This window comes from Anomalospiza imberbis, chromosome 17 (genome assembly GCF_031753505.1).
Source record: "Anomalospiza imberbis isolate Cuckoo-Finch-1a 21T00152 chromosome 17, ASM3175350v1, whole genome shotgun sequence".
Classification (NCBI taxonomy): Eukaryota; Metazoa; Chordata; class Aves; order Passeriformes; family Viduidae; genus Anomalospiza; species Anomalospiza imberbis.
In genome coordinates this window covers 6,847,973-6,863,293 of record NC_089697.1, presented here as the reverse complement: position 1 = coordinate 6,863,293, position 15,321 = coordinate 6,847,973, and the positions used below count along the sequence as shown (strand labels likewise).

General features: G+C 60.9%; 1 protein-coding gene across 2 annotated transcripts; it reads right to left on the bottom strand.

The window, feature by feature from the left end:
- Positions 1-2,380: 2,380 nt before the first annotated feature.
- VSTM2L (V-set and transmembrane domain containing 2 like) lies at positions 2,381-15,321 on the bottom strand. Of its 2 annotated transcripts, none has more exons than XM_068207691.1 (4): positions 15,083-15,321; positions 7,489-7,661; positions 6,332-6,382; positions 2,381-3,753 (listed from the first exon to the last, which is right to left on the bottom strand). In XM_068207691.1, exons 1-4 carry the CDS (start codon positions 15,189-15,191, stop codon positions 3,442-3,444), a joined length of 645 nt encoding a protein of 214 aa, XP_068063792.1. In that variant the 5' UTR covers positions 15,192-15,321; the 3' UTR covers positions 2,381-3,441. The 2 variants fall into 2 exon arrangements, with proteins under 2 accessions (XP_068063792.1, XP_068063793.1); XM_068207692.1 differs by having other exon boundaries at positions 7,489-7,658; positions 15,083-15,318.

Here is a 15,321-nt window from a genome sequence, read left to right as displayed (position 1 = left end):
GATCCCTCAGCTTCACCCGAGCAGCTCCTGGCAGCAGGCTGCCTCCTGACACTCGGGAAAGATCTATGCAAGTGAAGCCAAAAGGCAGATCTTGACTAAATTTGGAAGCAAGCTCAGAAATACAAAAACCAAAGCAATAAATAGATTGTTACATGGAGCAGGCTTTGTGCATCACTGTTGGGATCCTGGGTGAACATCCAAAACAAGTCTCCGTTGGTGGGCCCGAGGGCACTGCCTCTGCTGCCACATCCCTCAGCTGAAGTTACTTCCCCTTGTGTCCCTGGTTTTATTCAGGTTTTCCTCCTGTTTGCTTTTCCAGGGAAAACACAAGTCAGTGGCTTTTTATCCAGTACGACATGGCTGCAGGTCAGCTTTACTCTTTTTTTAATATCTGTTCAGTGCTTAACGCTGGTTGGGTTCTATACAAAGGAGCCTTCAGAGCTGCTCTGACAGGGCAGGCAGGGAGGTGAAATACTGTCTTTGGTTTCCAAGCGCCCTTGGGGCTGGTGCGGTTTCCTGGGTTGTTGTAGCACTTGACAAAACTCATCCATTAGGTGCAGATGCTGCATCCAGTCTCGCTCTGCTCGGCTGCGCTGTGGTGGTGACTCCAAGGACCCATCCTGCCCATGCCAAGGCTTGCCATCCTGCAGGACAGGCATGGGATTCAAGGGCAGCATTATCCCATCAGTGCCCAGGAACCAACCACATCACCCAGGCAGGGCTCTGGCACAGCTGACTGCACTGAGACACCCCACCCAGAGCCTGTGATTCACAGTGCTGTCCAGAGATTTTCCCCACAGGCTCAGCCCCAGCCAGCAGGTGGGTGCTGGTGGCAGGAGAGGCTGTCCTGCCTGTCAGTCAGCTCCTCTCAGCTTCGTTATCGCCCTTGCTTTATTGGAGGCTGAGTAAATTGCTTTTGTCTGAGGCAGGATAATGGCTGGGAGAGGGACTGTGTGGAAATGGCATTTTCATGAGGCTGGTTCCTCCCAGCAGTGACTTGCATATTAAGCTCAGCCCCTTCAGCCCTGGGCTTTCCCCACCAGAACTCTCCTCCACCAAGTAGCCCCCAACACTCTGGGGTGGGGACCCCCAGCTCCCCTGACTGCAGTCACCCTCTCTGGGATCAGAGAGCAAAGAAAACCATGTCCAGCTGCCTCCTCCGTGCACAAACCTAGCCAGGACCCTGGGGGACTGCCACACTATGCTGGGGGGCACAGTCCCACACACAGCCCCTGGCACCAGGCACTGCTGAGCCACGCACACAGATCCAGCAGGGTCCTCTCCTCAACTCTTGCTCCCAAGATTTCCTATAAATTCGGCAAAACTAATCTCTTCTAATAAAACCTGTTATTGTTAAAGCTCACCTCCAGGTTTTACAAATCACTGTACTGCACAGCAATTTGTTTATTCCCTGTTTGAGATGATTTGCAGCCTCCTGCCCTCCCTAGCATGTCCCTGGGTTTTTCTTTTCCTCTGCTTTGTCCTATGTTTTGCTGCACTGGTGACCAATGCATCCCAATCTCTCTTCTTCTCCCAGCAATCCCATTCGCTGACAGAGAATTTGAGCATAACCCCAGCCCCACAGCTCTGCCATGAATTGCTATGGCACAGCACCATTACTGGAAAAAAATTGCTGCAATGATTTACAGCTGCTGCCCTGCAGCTCCTGAATGTTTTTCTCCTGTGCCCTTTGCTCCCCAAGACCACAGTTCTCCAGGTGGCAGAGGTGACCATAGTTCCAGAGACACCAGCCACCTCTGCCTGTTCCTGCCCCCAGCACAGGCTGACACCTCTGGTGGCAGAAAGAGCCACCAGCTCTTCTCCTCATCAGCACAGTGAGGAGGGAGCATGATGGAGGTCCAGGAAGTAATTAGCTTCAAAGGAGCTGCAGGATTCCAGGCAGCTGGGCTAGGCTGGGCATTGCCAGTGCTGAGTTGCTCTCCCACTGGAGAGGCAGAACCAGGCCCCAGGGGCAGCCAGCACCTTGTTTTGGGCACCCCACCTCCCACCAGGCTGGAAATCTGGTTTGAGTGCCCAGGTGGGTGTCAGGATTTCACCTGGCAGCCCACCCAGCCACCCCACAGCACCCAGCACTCCATGGCCACAGCACGCAGCATCCCCAGCTCACCTGGGACCTCGCTGTATCCTGCACCCCTCAGGGCTCAGGGCAGCAGCTCCCAGGCTGGCCAAGAGCTCCCGAGCTGCAGCTTTTTAAAGCTCTGAGCCCTCAGCTGCAGGTGATGATGTTGATGCCCACCCTCATGCCCATCCCCACGGGCCCCAGTCCAGCAGCCCCAGCTCTGCCCCTTTTTACCCGAGGCCGTGCCAAAGCCCTGTCCCCTTGCCGTACCACAGACAGAGAGCACAGACCGGCAGAGGCTTCGTTTAAAGAGCTTTATTAGCTGCAGCAGGTCTGATGGTGGCAGGCTGGGGGGCAGCAGGGGAGCAGCACCCGGGCGGGGAGGCTCGGGACCCCCCTCTCCCTCCCCACAGCTCCGTCCCCAGTGGCCCTGGTCACCCGTGGGGGCAGCGGGGACGGGCTCTGCTGTTTGCACTGCGACACAAGAGCCCGTGGGCCAGGCCCTGCCCGGGGCAACGTGGTGCTGTGGCCTGCTGGGGAGGGATGCTTGACCGAGAGGAGGCCGAGAGCCACGGCAGCACGGGCAGCGGGATGGGGCCACGCTGGACGGGGCTGGCGGATGGGCGCCCCATCCTCTGTGAGATGCGAGGGGAGGAGGAGTGATGGCTGCAAGGGGCCAGCGCCGATGGCACACCTTCCCGGGCATACACGGAGCACGGGCAGCTGCCTGGCTGAGCGATGCCACGAATGTGCCGTGCCGTCCTTCCTCTGCTGAGCTCAGGCCTTGACGTGCTGCTGGGGGCTGCGGGCAGGCAGGGGCAGGGCAGGGCAGGGCAGGGGGGATACACACGGGCTGTGGGATGGAGGCTGGAACTAAGATACGCACTGTGGGGCTGGAACCGAGCAACTAAACGGGGCAACCTACAGGAACAGGCGGCTGGGTCTGCGAAGCACGGGGGAGGGCAGGGAGGGTCCCGTGGGCAGGAGGCCCCCACTGGGCAGAGAGCTGGGACACAGCACAGCCCGCGGCACCACGGTGGCAGCGGCAGCGGGCGCCCGCCCGCACAAGGCCGGGGGGATGGGGACCACCACGTGTGGGCACATGCCCTGGCCCCGGGCACAGCCCCAGCGATGCAGCCATGGCACTGACAGGTCCGGCTCCCACACCACGCCGAGCCCTGGCACCGCTGGGCCCCGTGGCTGGGGAGGAACCCGCGGCGACCTGTAGGAGAGGGAGGTGGCGAGGGGTGCTGGACAAGACGGGGTGGTGGGGCCAGTCTCTGGCAGGGGGTGCGGGACCCTCGGTGGCTCCGCTGAGTCCGGGGCGGAGGGGGGCTCCGGCGTCCCCCCGCACGGCCCACCTACGGCACACAGGAGGTGTCTGCCGAGCGCTTCTTCAGCTCCTTCCCGGCTTTGTGGTGGTGGTGGTGGTGGTGTGCGTGGGCTGAGCCCGGCGCGGCGAGCTCTGCCAGCGGGGCCTCCCGCAGCTCGGTGTCCTGGGGGTGCCCCGGGCCCCCCGCTGCCTCCACCCGCAGGTACGCCTTCACCTTGTGGTGCCGTGCCTTGCCGTCGCTGGAGTCGATCACCCGGCACTCGTACGTCCCCTCGTCCTCCAGCTTCACTCGCGACAGCCGCAGCTTGTGGGAGATGTTGCTGCCGACCACCTTCACCACCTGCAGCGGGGCAGACGGGCGGTCAGGGGGCCCCCAGGACTCCCGCTGCCCCCCCAGACACGCGGGTCAGTGCCACCCCCGACCGTGTGCCGCCACGCCACGCCACGCCACGGCCCGGCTGGCGAGGACATGGTAAAGGCTGGTGAAGTTGGTGCGGGGGGACCCAGCCCCAGCCTGGGCCCGCAGGATGATGGAAGCCCTGGCTCGCACCCGGCCACGCAGGGCTCAGAGATCGATGCGGAACCACGCTGGCTAATTAGCTTTTCTACCAAATTGATTCGCTCTCAGTATTTATCACCCAATGAAATTTAAGACTTACTCACTAGCCAGAGCCGTGGCTGCTCTGGGCTGGGTCAATAAATCAGATTTATAACCCACCCCGAGGCCCCTGGCTCTGTTCCCTATAATCACACTGGATGGCAAAGGCCGTTTTTCTACTCGCCGCTGCATTTGTTAGCTGAGGATTTTATGGTGTTTGGAAACGGGGCTGGAGAGGGGCAAAAACCCACCCCAAACAGCACAGGAGGCAGCGTGGGGACCAGGACCCCTCAATGTCCCCTCACTGTGGTGGCATCCAGTGCTGGAGCATGAAGACACCTGCCCACACGTGCACATACAAGCACGTACAAACACACACGAGCACACACAAGCTGCTGTATTCAGCTGCCCTGCACACCATGGGCTGCTGAGAGGGAGCTGGTGCCACAGGTCACAGCCAGGGCCACCCCAAACAGCATCTCGGGGCCGATCAGTGGCCATGTGCAGCCGTGAGCCCCAATCCTGCATTGCTCCAAGTGTGGGTCTCTTGGGACAGGACAAGGCAGGGGCAGGAGCTGCCAGGCCCTGGTGCAAGTGTGCCCAGATGCTGAGACTGTCATGGGAAAGGAGCTTCAAAAAAACCTCTTCATCGAGAGAGCCAGAAGTCCCTGAAATTAATGGCTGGGAAATTTAGAACTAATAAAATAAAACCCCAATTTGCTGGTGCCACCAGTGGCCATGGAGCCGCTACCCAGCAGGTCACTGAGCCTCAGGAGGGAAGATTTTATGACAGACCATAACTCCTGTGGCTCCAGCAGCAAAGGCAGGGCGGTGATGGCCCTCACTGCCCATGGGAATGGGGCAGAGCCCCTGGCACGGCCAGGATGGGCAGATTTGCTGTGCCCAGCCCCAGCTCAGCCCTGTGCTGTGCCATTGGATTCAAAAGGTGAAAAAATAAACCCAAACTCATCATGCTTCACTGCTCTTCATCCCTGCAAAGCATCTCCAGCATCAGGTGTGTTTGGTGGATAACACACAGCCCAAGGGGTGCCTGGCACGGTGGCTCCTCCTCAGGATTTACATCCCCCCCTCACTGTTTGACCCTGCTGTTTGTTCCCTGTCACCTGCTGTTGTGGCTGTACCTCACATTCCATCAGAACCGCCCATGCTCATTTACCTCCTCCATTCCATAAACACTTAATGACCAAGGACATTTGAAATAACAACAAATAGAAGAGGTTTGAAGCTCCAGCCTCTCCCTGCTGGCTGGATCTGGAGGAAGCAGCAGAGACCTCGAATGATTCAAAACAAATTCTGGTTACACTCACACACCCATCAATTCCATCCCAGCGTGCAATTAACTGCCTAATTATGCTGAAACATGCACCGGTTGAGCTGAGAGGAGTGCTGGCCCTAGGATGGCTCCATGCACCCGCCGTAGCCCCTCCTGCCCCTGGAGCAGGGCCTGGGTGGGATGCAGGGAGCAGCAGCCCCCTGAGCTCAGCAGACAGGGCCTGGCAGAGCCCAGGCTCTGGCTGCTCCAGCAGCAGTCCTGGGATTTTGCTGTTTGTGGGGCAGGGAGCCACAGCACCTTGGTGAGGAACAGATCCTGGAGGAACCTGCTTAGGTTTGGATATGGATTGTGGGTGTCAATTAATCAAAGGGGACATGACCCCTGGAGAGGGATTCGTTACCATCAAGAGAGCCATGCACTGATACTGCAAGTGGGTGCTGAAAGGTGATGCTCTCCCTTGGGAAGGGCTCCCCAGGGATGAGAGACTGATCCTGGGTGTGGGGGGCACCCATCTGAGAAGCCACGGGTGCCTGACCAACCCCATCCCCCCTTGCTCACTCAGTGAAGGAAAATGGAAGTGCCAGGAGCGGGTGCCAGGTGACAGTGGGAAGCTTTCCAGCACTGCTCTGTGTCTGTGGCACCCCCAAATGCAGAGCTCCCCAAGGCAGGGAGAGCCAGGGGGGCACACACCTGGCAGCAGAAGGCCAAGAGTGTTTTATTTAACTGATTAGCGGCTCCTCATTCCGCTCACGTGAGCCTAAATGGCTTTGGGATGCTAATCCGCCGAGTCAATTGGATTATTTTATCCCTGGCATTAATGTGTCACTCAGATGCCGGACGAGGCTCAGGGTCCAGGCTGTGCCTCTCAGTGCCAGGGAGAGCAGGGCAGCCACCCCTCACCCCGGTCACCCCCAGGACTGAGCCAAGGCAGACCCAGGTCTCCCAACCTGGTGTTCCCAGCCTGTGGCACTGGGACCAGCAGAGTGTCCTGCTGAGCCCTCAACAAGAACCATCACCCAAACTCACACTGATTTTTGTTGCCTCTTTCCCGGGCTCCTCTGGTGGTGATGATTTCAGCTGTGGAAAAAGCAGGGTAGGGGAGACCAGAGAGGAAAGAGAAATGGTCAGCTCAGCCCACCAGACCCCTTCCCACTCCCAGGATGGCTGCCCCAAGCAGGAAGGAAGAGGGAGAAGGGGAAAGAGAGAAGAGTCTGCCCAACCCCAGCAAACCCAGGCACCCAGGGCAGATGAAGTCACACTGGGTACCCGGGATGGGAGGGACCAGCAGCAGCACAGCAGCCAGGGAGTATGGGGTGCTCACCCACAGGTCCCGCTGCATCTCAGCTCCGGGTGCTCCCCACGGTCCAGGAGTGGGGATGGAGTCCTGATCACTGTGGCATCACTGCTGCAAGCAGTGACCCCTGTGTCTGGAACTCTGTCCCCATCACTGCCAGCACCTGCCCCATTGCCACCAACCTTCCTTCCAGCAGCCACAGGCTGTGCATTCCCAGTGCCTCCAAGACCCTTGGCCCTGCCCACCCTCGACCCCTGGCAGCGCTCCACCCATCCTGGCAGCACTGCCCTGAGGATCCTCAGTTTATGGCAACACCAGCAGCAGCCCTGCCAAAGTCACTACAATAAAGACTCATTAAAATCCCCAAAGCTGTTTCCCATTCTTTGGCCCTTATCTCTGTGTGAACAGAGAGAGAAATAAAGAGCGGCTGTTTGCCGGACGAGTACACAGGGGAACAGGGGACAAGGGAGGGGTGGAGGGTGCAGGGCCAGGAGGGATGAGCTGGTGATGAGATAGGCAAAGGCACAAGCACAAAAACAAAAACAAAGCCTCAGCCTGGGACGGGTCCTGGCAATGGGCCAGGCAGCCCCTTGGCTGGGAAGGGCGGCCAGCACAGCCCAGCCCCACTGACCCGGAGCATCCTCAGTGCAGCTGGACATCGAGCAGCCCATGCAGCCTATTAATTGCACCACAGGGCCCTCGGCTGCTTTGTCAGAGCAGAGGGTGAAACCCTGCTCTGCAGGTCCGGTCAGCACCGGGGGTGCTGCTGCAGGTTGGGGTCCCACCAAAACCCAACAGTGGCTGCAAACAAAGCCCTTCCCCATGGCAAGTGCAAGCAAGGGCTCTGCCTTTCCTTGCTGCCGTGGAGGAGGAGGACGAGGGGCATTACCTGACTGGAAGCCCACGTCTGTTTGTCCGTCCAGTCCTTGTGGTTGCGGACGTACCACCACTGGATCTCAAGGGAGTAGGAGGGGGAGCCGCTGCCACGGAAGGAACACGCCATCTCCACATCCTCACCCGCCTGCGCCGTCATGTCGTGGGGGGTCTCGGTGAAGAGAGCTGCTGGAGACAGAGCGAGGGCTGTGGGTGCCTGCGGGGACATGGCACTGTCCCGGTGAAGGACAATGCCACCGGCCACACAGGCAGAGTCACCAGGAGTGCCTGGATCCTTCCCTGGCCAAACAGACCCAGCCCCTACAGCAGAGCAGACAGGTCCTTGTCATCCCAGCTTCTCCTTTCCCACACCAGTGTGCCCTCCCCACTCCCAGCAGCGGTGCCTGCCCTCTCACCCAGGCACTTTGCAAAGAGCAGTGGGGAGAAAGGGAGGGAGCAGGAACCTGTGGCCCCTGCTCCCTCAGCATCCCTCAGACCCCTGCCCCAGAACGAGTGCGGGACCTGCCACACCTCTGAGGTGAAGAAAATAAATAGAGCATGATTGTATCTCACTCAGATCAGGACATAACTGAAAAACAAATCCTCACTTAATGCGGCCCCAAACAGGCTCCCACACGCCATATGGTTTGCTTTCCTCGCTCAAAACAAATATTGTTCAGAGATGTAATTAGAATTCTTTTCATCTCCTCTGGAGAGACTGTTGTTCCTCCATACAGACGGCCCCAGTGTGCAGGGCACCGGCAAACGCTGCTGCCACGATCGATCGGTGCAGTGGCTTCTCCGTGGCACAGCATGGGGACAGGGCAGCCTGCCCCCTGCACACCCCGGGCACTGCTTCGGCTTCCGAGGGTGCCCTCTGCCTCCTGTCTTCACTCCCCACCTCACGCTGCCGGCTCACAGCCACAGTGCAGGTCCCATGGGAGCCACCGGAGCCCTCTGGGACACACAGCCTGTCGGGAGCAACACTCTCCAGCCCTGATCCCGCTGAAAACCAATTATTACCAGCCCAGACAAAAAGTTAATACCTCTAATATCTCCCTGTCCCTCTGGACGCATGGAAATCCCATCCACTTATCGCTTTCCTTTAATCCATCTCAGCAGGGAACAGAGGAAAATACCCAACGCCAGGGTTTACCACGGCAGGGTGTCCTGGTGGGGTTCCCAGTGCTGTTCCCACATTCTGTTCACCCAGAGCCTGGTGTCAGCAGCCACATGGATTCTGTGCCGGGCAGGGAGGGAACCCCAGGCAAGGGAACAGCTCTGGTGACCAAGGGTTGTGGGAGGAGCAGGGGGGTCTTCTTGGCACAGGACAAAAGGTTCCTCCATGCTCCAATCCATCACTGGGCACAACAGCTGAGGCCATTGTGTCCAGTCACTGACCAGCACTTGCCCACCCCTTCCCTGGCTGCAGCCAGGATCAGGCTCTTGCCCTACAGAATTCCTGGTGGCAGGAGCAATGGCCAGAGCCAGTGGATCCCACCAGAGCCTGCACCAGGCCCCCAGCCACCACAGCTCCAGCAGTGCAGAGGTGGGGTAATGGCCTGAGGGCTCCAGCCAGGTCCAAATTACTGTGAACACAATTAAATTCTGCTCCCACAGATGGGAATTTGGCAGATAAGCTGAGAAAAGGCTGGATTGAATCAAGCGCCTTATTTCTTTCCGATTTTAATTGGGAAGCGTATATACTAATTAACCCCAGAGCTCAGCCACCTCCAAGCACATCCAGAGGAGCATAAATCCTGCAGATGGATACCCAGGGTCATCACCTTTGTTGGGGACACATCTTTCAGATATGTCCACCAGGAGCACCATGTGCCTTCCCTGATGGATGCCGTGGACCTGGGCCCCGCCTGGACAGAGGTGACTCAGTGCCCCCAGCCCTGCCCCTCACAGGGACACCTGTGGGGATCAGGGTCCCCCCAGGCAGTCCCCAGGCTGGGCATGGGCCCTGCACTGGGTTGGCCAAGCTGCCTGGACACTGCTCCTGTGAACACTGGACAAGTCACCAACTCTGGCCACTGCCCTGTCACCACAGTGTCCCGGTCCCTGCCCCCCAGCCCCATCCCTCTCCCCCCACTGACCCTGGAGCCTCATCCCCACAGAGGGAGGGAGGGGGCCGCTGCTCCGTGTGCTTTATGGCCTGCTACCTGTCATAAACTGAGAACACCAGGATCAATAAATCTTCCAGGAAATAAAAATCAGGGGAAATAAAATGAACTCAATGGGGAAACACAGATAAACAGAATTGAAAATGCCTGCTGGGACAGCTTGGTGCTCTCATAAAGCAGAGACAGACCTGCGGTGGGCACATCCCTCACCTTGGTCACGCTCTGCACGGGGAGGGGGCTCCGGCAGCGGGGATGGGGCTGTGCTGGGGCAAGAGCAGGTCGTGCATTGCCCCGAGTACCTGGAAATTACCTCAGACCCCTGCTCGATCCCCCCGCCTCGTCTGTAGGCCCCACGCAGCACAGAAGGCTGTGCCGCCCCAGGAGCCCCTGCAGGACTCTGCCTGCTGCCTGCTGCCTGCCATTCCTCAGCTGTGCCAGCCTCCACGGCCCCCCACCACAGCCCCCACAAGGCACCAAGGACAACACCGGAGCAGCGTCACGGGCACCAGCTCAGACTAATTGTTTTGTAAAGAAGTACCAAAGGACAATGAAATATGCATTGGACATTTGCAAACTCCGGTTAATCACCCGGTCAGCGCAGGTTCCTGCTCCGGGAGGGATTTTTTTTCCCTGAGCAGGGAGTCAGAAGCCTCTTTCTCTGCCCAGCGGAGCTGGAGCCCCTCACTGGAGCTGCAGCCGGGCTGGTGGGGTGACAGCCAAGCAGGCGGTGGGGCCGGGGCTGGCTCCGTCCCACGCTGGGCAGGGACAGGGGCTGGGGGAGCTGAAATGTCCCTCTGCTCCTGCTCCTGCCCGCTGGAGTGTCCATCCAGACCTGCCCTGCCTCCCTGCTGTGGGGCGGCACTGACCTGCTGGGTTTGTGCTGCACCGCTGCAGGAAAAGCAAATGAGTCCAAGAGACTCCACCGCCACTGACACTCTCCCCAGGCACCCACAGCCCCTCCGGCACCGTCCCCTCCCCAGACATCCAGGACCTCCCCAGCAGCCTCCCCTTCCCAGGAGCCCACGGCTCCTGTGGCTGATGGACAGCGACAGCCCCGGCTTCAGGGGCGCCGTCCTGCCGGCAGCAAAGGCACCCGGGACTCATCCCGGCACACGGACAGGGCAAGAACCCAGAGACAGATGGACCCTCCTGGCTGCCACAGGACCCCCCAGCCCTTGGCACAGCCTGCCTGGGAAAGAGCCACCCCGGGGGATCGGGAGGCACCCTCCGGATGGATGCAGAAGAGAGCTGGGCACTACCCCAGTGCCTGTGTGACCGATACCCCACCATGGGGACACCGCATCTGCCAGAAGCAGCTGCCCAGGTCGGGCTGCAGCCTCCCTCCCCTCCCTTCCCACCGCCGCGAGCAGCTGTGGATGCGTCTCCTCCTGACAAGCCTGCGAGCAGGGATGCTGACCCCGGGGCGCTGAAAACACATCGCGGTGCAAAGCGCTGCAGAAACACGGCGTGACGGCCGCGTCACTGCTGAGAGAGGCCAGGTGGCTCCGGCCCCGGCAGCTGAGCGGGCAGAGCACTTTGGCGGGGAGCGCTGCTCTCCTCCAGCCATCCAGCCATCTCCCTTCCCACGAGACGCGTCAGGCTGGAGCGTCGCGGCCGTGGCTGGGGCCGGGAGGCTCCCACCACACGCTGGGGATGGCAGCGCCATTGCTCTGCCCCTCTTTACTGTCATATGAGCAGCAGAAGGAGCTCAAATCTGCAGCATGTGAATTAAAAACAAAAAAACCCACCTAACTCAGTGAATGTGATCAGGCCAGCACTCACCTCACCGGAGAGCTGGAATTACCCCTGAAAACTGCAGATGTTTCCAACAGTGGTCCTTCGTGTTGGGCTGCCCCAGCTCCTGCCCCCAGCGCTTCCCACTCCCCTAATGTTTAACCCCCTCAGCAAGAGCGAGGTCAGTGATGAGTGTCTCCAGTCTGGCCCTGGCTACACAAAGCTTTGCCCATGCAAGGGGACTTGCTGCTCCCATCTGGTTCCTGGGGACTCACAGTTCTCAGAAAATTCCCTCCCAAGGGGCTCAAGGAAGAGCTGCTATTTGATAGTATAAGTAGCAAAGCCCTAAAACGGCCTTTTTTTGACAGCTCCCTGTGGGGCTCCAGCAGTGTGTGCAGCCAGCCTGCAGCCACCCCTCGCTCTGGTGCTGCTCTCTGCCAGGGGATGGCTCCCAGCAGCCAGGGGAGGATTCTCACCTGGAATCATTCAGTAGGAATGGGAGGGGGCAGACAGGATCAGCCTCCCTGGTCTCACACCCAGCACCCAAAACCCGAGCCACTGGCACCGGCAGGTGCTGCCAAGAGCTGCCCACGCCACACACAGGTGCTGGTACCATCCCCCAGAGCTGGCAGTGCCTGGTGCTCGTGGACACGGCACCTTCCTGCCCGGCTCTGCCCACCCACCACTGCCGAGCTCATCCCAGTCCAGCTTCACACGGAGCACACGATACAAGTCCTGAATGCACAACCGAGCCCAGCCAACAACCCCGGTGCTCAATCGGGCACCCACCACAGATGGAGCCATAGGGAGGGGACAGCCAGGCAGGAAAGGGGAAACAGGAGGGGAAGCAGCCACGGAACAGAGGAGCTCAGAGAGAGCCAGAGCTGTCAAGGACAGGGCCAGGAAGGGCTGTCTGTCCCAAGATGCACAAGTCCCACTCACACCACGAACCAAAATCCCAGAGGAGCCGTGAAGGGGAGAGAACCCAGCAGGTGCCCACCTGGGCATCCATCTGGCCCCGGAGCAGCCCCTGATGAAGGAGGCAGCAGTGCAGAGCCTCCAGCTCCCTGGCCCACTCCCGGTCCTCAGTCCAGCCCTGCCGTCCTTGCCCACAGCTCCCAGACCGCGTGCAGCCCTGCCGGCTGTTGGTTGATTCCTGCCTCGCTCACAGGGAACGTTATGATTAAAATTAGCTGTCACTGTCCTAACGTAATAATTCCCAGTGTCTGGCCCGTCGTCTGTCAGCCGCTTCAAGGGAAGAGAAAGCCCAGACGTTTGATGAGGAGAGGTGTCAGATGTAATTGCGTTGAATGACTGCACGAACAGCAGCAGGAAAAACACATAGCGTGGAGAATTCCCACCAGGAAGTGTGCAAAAATCCGGCAGAATGCAAAGTGTTTATGAAAGTAATTGATAGAATAATCACTGGGGTGTGCGGGAACGGAGTAGGGCAGCGCCCTGGGGAGCCGGGGCACCGCTCCCTCCAGCCTCCAGCCGCGGCTCTGCTGAGGCGAGGCGATATCGCCTGTACAGGATGCCGGGAAGAAGCCGGGCAGCTCCTCCTCACGGCACAGCTCCCCTGCCCCGCTCCAGAGCCAGCGGGCTGGGAAAGCGGCTGGAGCTTCCCAGCCAGTGCATGAGAAAGCCGATGGCAGCAACCCAGCGTGCACAGGCTGCAATGGGGGGCATGAATAATTGAAGGAGCCAGCCTGAGGAGAGGAGAGAAGGGGGAGAGGCAGCAGCACTGTGGGTAGGGAAGGGATGGTGGGAAGAATCCTGCGGCTCAGAGGCTCTCGCGGGGCAGCTGGAGCCCATTCTGGCTTCATCCTTGCCACAGGCAGAGCCTTTGCTGTGGCGGCAGGTAAAGGACTTTCTTTGATGGTGACTTTTCCCTCCCCACAGCTGTGGCTGCCCTGCGAGCAGAACCCCGCTGCCCACTGTGGGGTGGCAGGATGGGGGAGGTGCCCGCGCCCCCGGGGTGCTCCTGGCCGCTCGCCGATGCCTGCGGAGCACACGCTGCTCCCGGTCAATTCCCTGGCTGCATCCGGCGCGGACAAGTTGAAAGGAAGAATGAACGCACTTCGGGGCTGTGGCAGAGCCTTGCGATGCCGTGGAGGCTCCTCCAGGCCTCCAGCACCGGGCAGAGATGGCAGCGAGCTCTGGGCGCTGCCTGCTGCGGGCAGAGCCTGGCAGGACCTGCCCGTGCCCGCCAGCCACAGCCGAACCCATCCCGCTGGCCACAGCCCCTCTCCCACTCCACGTCTCCAACCTGCTGGACTCTCGTGGTGTGGAGGGAAAGCTGCACCAGCCAGTAATGAAATGATCAGTCTCCAATCTGCTAAACAGCGATTTATACAGGTTTTCAGCACACACAGCTTTTATCAAATTGGTATTCACCTACTGAACACAAATGGCTTATTATACATGACCCACTTATTCACTGCTTTTCAGTATCGTTAATAAAGGTTTCTGTTGTGATTAAGTGAGTTGCTGCAGAACTGCTCGAGTAGCAAGCTGTAATGTGGCTCCAAAGTGCACTCGCCCTCCCAGAATATTATATCTCCTTGGCTCCTTGTTCCCTCGCAGCGACCATTTCACTATTTATTTGCCTATTGCTGAATTTCTGTGGGGAGCAGCAGTGGCTAATGGAGGCTCTTCACCCACCTTTCTGTCTGGCATGCCAGCCTGTCAGGTCTGGAAACTCTCCTGCTGTGAACCCCCAGTGCAGAGGCTGACCATCCCTTCCCTGGGCAGGCAGGTGCCTGCCAGCCCACGCACTGCTGCGGGACACCACGAACTGCGGGACACCCCACACCTGCCACCCCGGCATGGCCCGAGGCGTCGTGTGCCTGGAAGCTCCTCGGGGCAGAGAGTGGGTCCCTCCGCACACGGGAGGCCCCGGAGCTGGGCGGGGGGAAGAGCTGGGACCCGGGCACCCAGCATGTCCCCGTGGTCACTCCTCGGGCTAAGACTGAACGTGCCCGTGTCACTCCACAGAGAGCGAGGAGGATCTCAGCAGCCTCCTCCGAGGGGGCTTGGTGCCCTGCCACCTTCTCGGTACCCGCGAGGGAGCTGCCCCTACGCCAGGTTCCTCACCGGAGGGTGCAGGATGCAGGAAGAGGTTCCCCTTCCCAACCCCGGTGGATCCCAGCGGGCTCGGCAGCACGGACCCGCCGAACCACCGTGCACCGGAGAGAGCGGAGGAGCGGGAGGTGGCGGGGAGCCCCGCTGCCGGGCGTGGGGCATCGCACGGCGGAGCGGGCGGCGGCACCGGGAGGCGCACCGAGATGTTCACGGACGCGGGGTGCGGGTGGTGGCGGCGACACCGTGAGACACACGGAGACGGGGTGCGGACGGCGACGGGCACCGGGACGCGCACCGGGAGGTTCACGGACGCGGGGTGCGGGGGGCTGCAGGCACCGGGACGCACCGTGCGGAGCCCCCGACTCGGCAGCCCAGCGGCAAAGGCAGCGGCCGCCCCCCGGGCTCCGGAGACGGGAGCGGCGAAGCCCAACCCCAGCTCGCCCCGGCTGCCCCCTGCTCCTCGAGCCGCCGGCGCGACGGACCGCGACACGGAGCTGCCCTCGGCGGCGGAGCCCGACCGGGATCCCCGATCCCCCGCACCCGTCCCGCTGCCCGGGCAGGAGCCGCCCCGACCCGCCGCCAGCCCCGCGGGGCACCGAGCCCCGGGAGCTCCCGCCGCTCAGCCGCCCCCTTCCCGAGCCCCGGCCGCCGTCGCCGCCTCACCGCTGCCCGCCGCCGGGGCGTCCCACGGGGGGTGCCGGGAGGCGGCGCCGAGCTGCAGGTAGAGCCCCAGGTAGTGGAAAATCCCCAGGGCCAGGGCCAGGGCGCCCATCTTGCCGCGGGCGCGTCCGTCCCGGGGGCGGCGGCGCCGCCGGGCCGAGCCCTGTCCCCGGGGCTGCGCCGCGGTCCCGGCGCCGCCGCGCTGCGGAGCTCTTCCCTCGCGCGGAGGGCGCCGCGCGCCG